Source organism: Macrobrachium rosenbergii, chromosome 51, assembly GCF_040412425.1.
Source record: "Macrobrachium rosenbergii isolate ZJJX-2024 chromosome 51, ASM4041242v1, whole genome shotgun sequence".
Taxonomy (NCBI): Eukaryota; Metazoa; Arthropoda; class Malacostraca; order Decapoda; family Palaemonidae; genus Macrobrachium; species Macrobrachium rosenbergii.
Genome location: NC_089791.1, coordinates 14303271 through 14311715, shown reverse-complemented (window position 1 = coordinate 14311715; position 8445 = coordinate 14303271). Strand labels below are relative to the sequence as shown.

Sequence of the window (8445 nt, the reverse complement as noted above, 5' to 3'; positions counted from 1 at the left end):
TCCCCGTCAAAGGAGAAGTGCATGAAGGACTTGCACAAGGTTTTGTTCTTACCAAGGAACTGGGCCTTCTTTTCAATCTACAGAAGTCTCAGTTGACCCCATCCTAAGAGATCCTCTATTTGGGGATGACTCTCAACTCTCTGACTTTTCGGGCTTTTCCATCTCCCAAGAGAATTTACAGCTGCCTTCAGACAGTACACAATTTTATAGCCCTTCCGTCTTGCTCAGCTCAACAATGTATGAGCCTGCTGGGACGTTGGCATCCGTAGAGATGTTTGTCAAACTGGGCAGACTATATATGAGAGTTCTCCAACTCTTTCTAAAGACCAACTGGGGCAGGGAAACACAGCCAGACACTTACATGCTTATGATCACCCCGGAGATCAAAGCGAACCTGCAATGGTGGCTGTCCAAAGAAAGACCATCAGAAGGGTCCCTTCAAAATCTAAACCCCGACCTAGACTTTTAATCAAATGCCTTGGACTTAGGCTGGGGGCTCATCTGGGGAATCAGGAAGTATCCAGCACATGGACCCCAGAGGAACATAGTCTTACATATAAATGTCAGAGAACTGAAAGCAGTGCATCTAGGCTTTCAGTTTTTCTCGACCTTGATCCGCAACAAGACAATGATACTGTAGTCTGTGCGGACAATACCACGGCCTTAGCATATATCCAGAAACAAGGTGGCACTCATTCCTTTTTCTCTGCCAGGCAGCAAGAGACCTACTCTTGTGGGCAGATCAAAATCAAGTGACCCTGGTCACCTAGTTTATCCAAGGGAAATTGAATGTTTTGGCGGACAAACTGGGTCATCGGAAGCAGGTCCTTCCCACCGAATGGACCTTGGATCCTCTGTCTGTTTAGATCTTTGAGAACTGTTGGGCACACCAACATTAGACCTGTTTGCCATCTCTATGAACCATCATCTTCCTATCTTTTGCTCTCCAGCCCCAGATCCTCTTCCATGGGCAACAGGCACCATGCTGCAAGTCTGGTCCAATCTGGATCTGTATGCTTTTCCTCCCTTCAGCATGATCAAGGAGGTGATAAACAAATTTCAAGCCCACCACAATGCAACTATGACCCTCATAGCCCCATTTTGGCCCCTGAAGGAATGGTTCCCAGACCTACTTCAGTTATTGGTGGATTTTCCAAGACTCCTTCCCCAAAAACCATCTTTACTCAAACAACCCCACTTCAGAAGACACTACCAAGGATTGTCTGCTCTTGCTCTGACAGGCTTCAGATTGTCCGCGAGCTTGTCAGAGCGAAAGGGTTTTCAAGGGGAGCTGTAGAGGCTATTGCAAGATGCAGGCAAAAGTCTTCTAGCCACATCTACCAGGCCAAGTGTGCAGTCTTTCGCCGATGGTGTCTCAGGCACAATGTCTCTTCTTGTGAGACATCTAAAATGCAGATTGCTGATTTCCCCTTATAACTGGGGAATTCTAGGAATTTGTCTTCCTCCACCATTAAGGGGTATCGAGCTATGCTTAGCTCGGTTTTTAAACACAGAGGCCTGGATCTTTCATCAAACCCAGATATTAACGACCTGATCAAGTCCTTTGATATGCCAAAACAGAGGAAGGACAATCTGGTCTCTGGGAACCTGGATGTAGTCTTGAAGTGACTGACAGGTCCTTCTTTTGAACCCCTTCGTTCCACCTCTTAGGAACCTCACTTGTAAGACACTCTTCCTCTTTGTATTAGCTACTGCTAAACGCATTAGTGAAATTCAAGCCATCGATAAAAGGGTAGGTTTTCCCAAGGGAATGCAGTTTGCGCATTTACCCTAGGTTTTTTTGGCCAAGAACGAGGACCTGTCCAAACCCTGGCCTCGTTTTTTTTACCATTAAGAATTTAATGGACATCCTTGGCTCCAAGGAAGAGGAGATCGTACTTTGTCCTGTAAGAGCTCCGAGGTACTATCTGAGTAGGACAGAAAACATCAGAGGTCCATCCAGTGACCTCTGGTGTTCAGTTGAGAACCCTTCTCTTCCTCTGTTTAAGAACGCCTTGTCATTCTTCCTGAGGGACTTGATTTCGGAGGCACATTCGAAGACATGTTGCCTACTTTTAAAGTGAAAGTTCATGAAGTCAGAGCAGTAGCCACCTCTTTATTGTTCAGGAACATGTCCATATCTTCCATTCTTCAGTTGACCTACTGGAAGTGTGTCTATTTTTGCGTCTTGCTATTTGAAGGAGGTGGAAACAGTGTTTGATAATTGCAGTAGCTTGGGACCATTATCAGTGGCTGGCATGGTATTGGGTGAGGATTCTTAGGAAGCACCCTTTTTCTCTTACTATCCTTTCGTCTTGGTGTAGAGTTTTTGAGTTTTTGGGGAGCCTACGGGTACAGTGTACCTGGAACACCCTCCAGTTCTTAGTGGATGGGTTGTGGTGTTTTCAGAGTAGGTGACAACGTTGTCTGGCGTTTAAATTTGGTATTGTGCCCAGGGCAAGGACACTTTCATATGCTTTACTAGCCATCAGACCTACCCTCTGCTGCAAAACTCCCACTTAAGTAGAGGCAACCCACGGCTCAACCGCCACACCACTACGGGTTAAGATGAGTGTCAGCCAGAGGCAGTATTCACCTGCAGTAGCTCTCTTACCAGGTAAGGAAACAACAAGCATTGTATTAATGGTGGCAGAATTTTCTGTTGCAAAGTCATTACCATGCTTTAATGTTTTGGAGTAGACTATGTCCATATATCTCACCTCCATTCAATGTGGGATTCAGCTATGTAATTACTTGGTAAATTACTTACATGAAAATGACATTTTCATAATAAAATTAATTTTCATTTATACTTACCAAGTAATTACAGAATCAGAGCCCACCCTCCTCCCCTCTTATGGACATACGGGCACTAACAAAATTGGGCTAACCTGCGGTTGTTTTCCCCAGGTGCTCCATTAGTGGGCGGAGCCTGTCGCCTACACAAAATACAATAGAAGCACCACCAGGAATTTTTAAAAGGCTGCCGCACGAGTAGAAGCGTTAGCTATGTAATTACTTGGTAAGTATATATGAAACTTAATTTTATTATGAAAATGTCCTTTTTTTTCTCAGATTGTCCATTACATGTTAGAGGAGGAGGTAATAATTTAACTTTATCTGTGTGAGATTTCGGAAGTGGTCGGTCACAAGCATGCAGTACATTGCAATGTAGATTGCAGAATAAGTAGCAACCTTAGCATTTTGAACTTTCATTTGTGCATTTGTACTGTCTTGCTGTGATTACTTGGCCAATAAAAAACTTTCCTGTTACAGACAACATACTATACATTTGTACAATATTTTTCCATTTTCTCGTGACTTTCTTCTAATAAAATGTAAAGAACTGATAATTTAATTTATAACCAAGAAAAGTAACTGTAGTTTCTTTAAATAAGGTTTCCACTACATGGTTCATGTAGGTCATTACAACAGGATAACTATTCACACAATTAAAACTTGTTCTAAAAAACAGTATATATTTATTATCAGCTTTGAAAAGCAATCAGAGATCATTAGAATTAAAAATAGAAGGAAATTTTATTTTTATTCCATGGAATCATTTTCAGTTCATTCTCGTTTTTAAACATGCTTTGATCCCAGTCGATACTACTGTACAAAATTTCCAATATAAAGTTTGGCATAACTAGAAAAATATTTAACAATTCTTTTGTGCTTTAAAGATAAAAAATAATAATAACCAGACATTTTGAAATTATTAGCTAAAACCTTTCAAACTTTTATAAGATTATTTAGAAGAAAAGGAGTTTAAAATAAATTAAGGTGATCATAACCTGAAATAATAGATTTAGTGATGGATGGTGGGCTACAAGTGACTCACACTTATCAACAAGTAAAGCTAAACAGTTAACAAAGGAACTAAACACCATAGGTCCCAGTTGTTTATTAAGACTTCAGGTACTCTAAGACAGGCGTAAGCCAGTCTTATTAACCCAACCTTCAATAAAACCACTCTTGCTTCCTTTAAAAAAAGCAGGTTTTTTAACCTTAACTTTGGAGTAACATGCAAAGTGAAATTAAAGTAACCTCTTTGGTCAAATATGAAAATGAAAATGCCTAAAATCCTCAAGTTGTACACAATTTTAGAAATTTTTTCCATTATTAATAAAAATAATCCCTTCTCTTGAAAACATAAAACATTCATAAGTGTCAACAATACAGAAAATTTGATTGTTTCAAAAGAAGTGAAATAAATCACACTGGGGGAGTTGAAGAGGAAATGGTATATTCTGTATACTGTATCTTGAATTACAGCTTATTGAACTTGCTGTACACATATTATTGCTTGCCACTGTCATGGAAATACTGTACTCTACCCTAAACAGCGTTGAATAATAATGAAAACACACTGTAGTTATCAAATAATGTAGAACAATGAATATCTAGCATTACAGTTCTCAAAAGTTAATTTAACTTGAGGCATAAGGTGAAATTTTTATTCTATAATGAAAACAACCCCAACCAGAATGTAGACTAAGTCTGAAAGTGAAGTACCGTATTGTAAAATGTAGTGCCTGTAAATACTGTATAAAATTTCCATCAAAATACAAATGATAGTATGTTATGCTTACGAAGCTAATTTTCAGATGTAAGCCCAATCAAATGTAAACATTATGAGGTGAAATTTCTCTCGTAAGATAATAACCACTGATTCTAAATATAACAGCATGTTCAGGTAGTGACAAGTAACAATGATTCTAACAAGCATAAAAATGTTCATATGAAAATAATTATTGTGGATCCTATTGTATTAAAGGATATCACTCCTCTTAGTTTACGCAATGGAGATCAATGAACACTGACTTGAAGGAAGAAAAACATCAAGGATTAGTGTCATGAGATATAGTAACAACACCAAATATAAACAATTTATAGCTGATAAATACCAGCCATTTTCTGTGGCATATCTAGAGGTTGCTTGCTTCTATATTAAAAGGCTGTGAAAGACTCAAAATGCCAATTTACATGACATAGTGGGAGGGATGTACCTACACTTTTTATTTCCTCATTGTCTAAGTAGGCTCATTTTCATGTTTAGCAAGTAAATAACATTCAGCATTTAATTCTGTATTATGGCACTTCATGCATTTACTGCTGCATACATCACTTAAACCTTAATGAGTTTTCATGCCACAAATGCATTCTAGGGCACTTTCATCATCAGTCAAAAGTTATCCCAACAACAATCACACAGTCACTTAAAACAAAATCACAGAATCAGTGGTGCTCAGTAGTCTTAATACTGTACGGCCTGTTTGGTGCACTATTCTAGAGCACCCATAGTGCACCCTTTGACATTTTATAGGTTACAATACTAAGCTAGGGCACTACTACATTGGTGATTTACCAACTAGTGCCAGAATTTTCTCGCTTTCTTTGTAAACGCTTTACCACGAAGAATTTAAAGTTCCCATTCCTGTTGCTCATGATATTTAGTAATATTCACATTTCAGTATTTCCCTTTGGAAAATAGCCTGAGTGCATATTAACAGTTTTAGATTAAAAGTAAATATATATACAGTACTATGTATATATATTTCCAGTCATACACAACACTTTTCACTGACTATTGCCAAAAATTATGGCTAAGAATTCACATATTTGCACATTTAAATTTTACAGATTGGACAAATTTTCACAAGTGGTCCTTGCTTGGTGGCTACTGTTAGAGGAATCTGCATGTTGTCTGTGCATATGGGTAGCCAGTGAGTACTTATTTTTAAACTCTTTGCTACAAATGGTACATGTGGCATGTTCCATGTTGGAATGAACCATTCTAACATGACGGTTCAAATTATAGGAAGTAATAGGCTTGTGGCACTGAGGGCAAGACACATATCCATCACTACCACCTAGGGGTCGTCTCCATGGTACTCCTGAACCTCCTCCCCCTCCAGTTAGTCCTGGTGCGCCCCCACCTACAGCAGCAGATAAACTTCCAATGCCTGCATCAAGGTAGCTGCTACTTAAGACTCCAGGAATTCCTATATCTGTGGCTGTGGCAGCACTATACTCAAAAGCACGTAGGAGATCTAAACCTGCAGATAAGAAAGAAATGTCAATTCAAAATCAATGAACAGATTAACAATAAATTTATAATGTGGAATTGTGTAAAAAGCTGAAATAACATTATTTCCTTTATGAACCTAAATTTTAATTGTGAAAAACCTCTGCCAGTTAGTCTAAATAACCCTTAGAGATAATAAATAAAAAAACTCTGATAACCCTCTAACATGTTAGGTTTAGATGATTCTTAGCGTTACTAATGTTAGACAAAATGGCAATATTTATAGCACTGTACCCCAAAAAAATATGTAAACCTTGTTGCACATTAAAGGTAAGTATAGGGCTACTGCTATTACCATAATTATTGTAAAATTAAATGCTCACATCCTCTACCTTGCACATTTTAGACCTGCATTAACAGAGGTGCAGAAGTAATCAACAGAATGCAAAATTGGCCAGCAGAGCACTGCTCTATGATACCATATATTATCTAGTTCAGACAAGAACTTTAAAATTCATGGTCATGCTGTTACTATTCCCTTTCCATGAAAGCATGCAATTCCACCAAGAGACGTCCCACTTAAGTTCTGCCTCTCCGTGAATTTGCAGTATATTTTCCTGTTCTGATAAGGAACAAGCAAATAAAGAAGGGTGTTAAGCCAAGAAAGCTGAATAAGAGGTTTCTTCAGATGACTGAAAAGGAATAAGTATATGACACCGCTAATCATTCGAGAGGCTGTCTTGTTACATCACTATATTTCTAATACAGTAGTAACATGTAATACAGTAGTAACATGTATGAAGTCACATGAAAACTGTCACAACCTCCTTTACTTTGTTCATCAATAACCAATTGATAACAAGAAAATTACAAGTGAGGGTTTGTACGTAATGTTTAAAGATACCACAGATATTGTTCATCCCTAAGAAAAATAACACATGTACTGTATTCTAATAAATTAAAAACGTCAGGGTGCAATAATATTCCATGATAATAATTAGTGATTATTAATGAGTAATTTGTGCCAATTTCAAAATCCATGGTATTTTCACTAGGCTATAATTTGCATGTTAAATTGCAACTTGTCTGGGGTAAAGCAGTTTGCATATAACTTTGATATTTCTTAACTGACATACATAACGGAGTCATCTGAATAAACAAAACAGGTAGGAGTTTGGCCCGTTACATTACACATATAATAAATAGGATTACTTGATGATAGCTGATGAAATTTGTAATAATTAACGGTAAAGGAAAGAAACAGAAGAAAGAGAAGAAATAGTGGGCGACGATGGCGCTGAAGGCGGCTGGAGGGCGGCGTGGGTGGGCGTACCTTAGCCTTTGTGGTTATGGTGAGAATGGGCGCGGAGCAGCTGGTGTTTGAGGTGTCGACTTGGGTTGGTCTTCTAAGTGGGTGTGGTACCAGAGGCCGGAGGAGGTTTGGGGGGGCGGGGCTTGGGGAAACACTTGGGAGGTTCCTAGAGGGATGTTTGGGAGCTGCTGGGAGGTCGAGGGCTGGAAGTAGGTGGGAGTGGGCGGCCTTTGGTGATGATGAGGCCCACTGGGTGATACAGGTGTAGAGGAAGATGAAATAGTGGCGTGACTGATGGTCGTGTTGTGGACGTTGCGGGGATGATACCTGGCTTGGTGGACGCTCAGACTGTGTTTGTTCTTAAACAATTTGGCACAGAGCGGACACCGCACCTCGAGGGAATCATGGGTGCGCTTAAGGTGTAAGGAGAGGTAGGACAGCTGCACTCTCTTGTTACACACGGGGCAAGACACAACGCAAGCCTCCTCACCCCCACCTACTGTCACATTTGGGTTTCCTCCACCCATTGTCATGTTTGTTACACCTGTGCCGCCCCCAGCACCTCCACCACCGCCCACAATTCCTTCCAAGCGCATCAGCAAATCTGCAATCAGAAAACAAAACTGGCTTCTCAGTTACAACTGCAAATACATCCTCACAAAGCATATTAAAAGATTGGTAACCAAAGGCAATACAAATTTTTGCACAAACATTTAATAAAAGTTCTTTTCTGTAAAACTGCAGACTTTACACTATCTAAAACTACCATTATTCATAATGCAACCGCTACCTAAGCCCATGCATTTGATAGGTTTGGAGTTGCTTTTCCACTGACATTTCAACAATCCATACAGCAATAATTAAGAAAAGAAAATAAAATACAGTACAATAAATGAATATTACTTTGAGATGTATGAATTTCAATCAGTATTTTGCAAGCACAAAGCTCAAACAGTTGCAAAATATTGGTCAAAATTTAAATGACAAACTACATAGAACAAAATGTATGCAAATATATTCCCATATAAATGTACAAAATAATTATGTATTATGACATAACATTGATTTTCATAAAAAAAATGCATATTTCATGCCTATGAACACT

At 38.9% G+C, this 8445-nt stretch overlaps 1 protein-coding gene across 2 annotated transcripts in view; it reads right to left on the bottom strand.

Moving 5' to 3' along the window:
- Positions 1–3465: 3465 nt before the first annotated feature.
- LOC136833140 (broad-complex core protein isoforms 1/2/3/4/5-like) overlaps positions 3466–8445 on the bottom strand; it is a 353892-nt gene continuing 348912 nt past the window's right edge. For both annotated transcript variants that reach the window (XM_067094836.1, XM_067094837.1), the window contains exons 8-9: positions 7362–7944; positions 3466–6059 (exon numbers count right to left, since the gene is read on the bottom strand). In XM_067094836.1, coding sequence (XP_066950937.1) covers positions 7376–7944 — 569 coding nt within the window. In that variant the 3' untranslated portion in view covers positions 3466–6059; positions 7362–7375. The remainder of the gene's footprint in view (positions 6060–7361; positions 7945–8445) is intronic.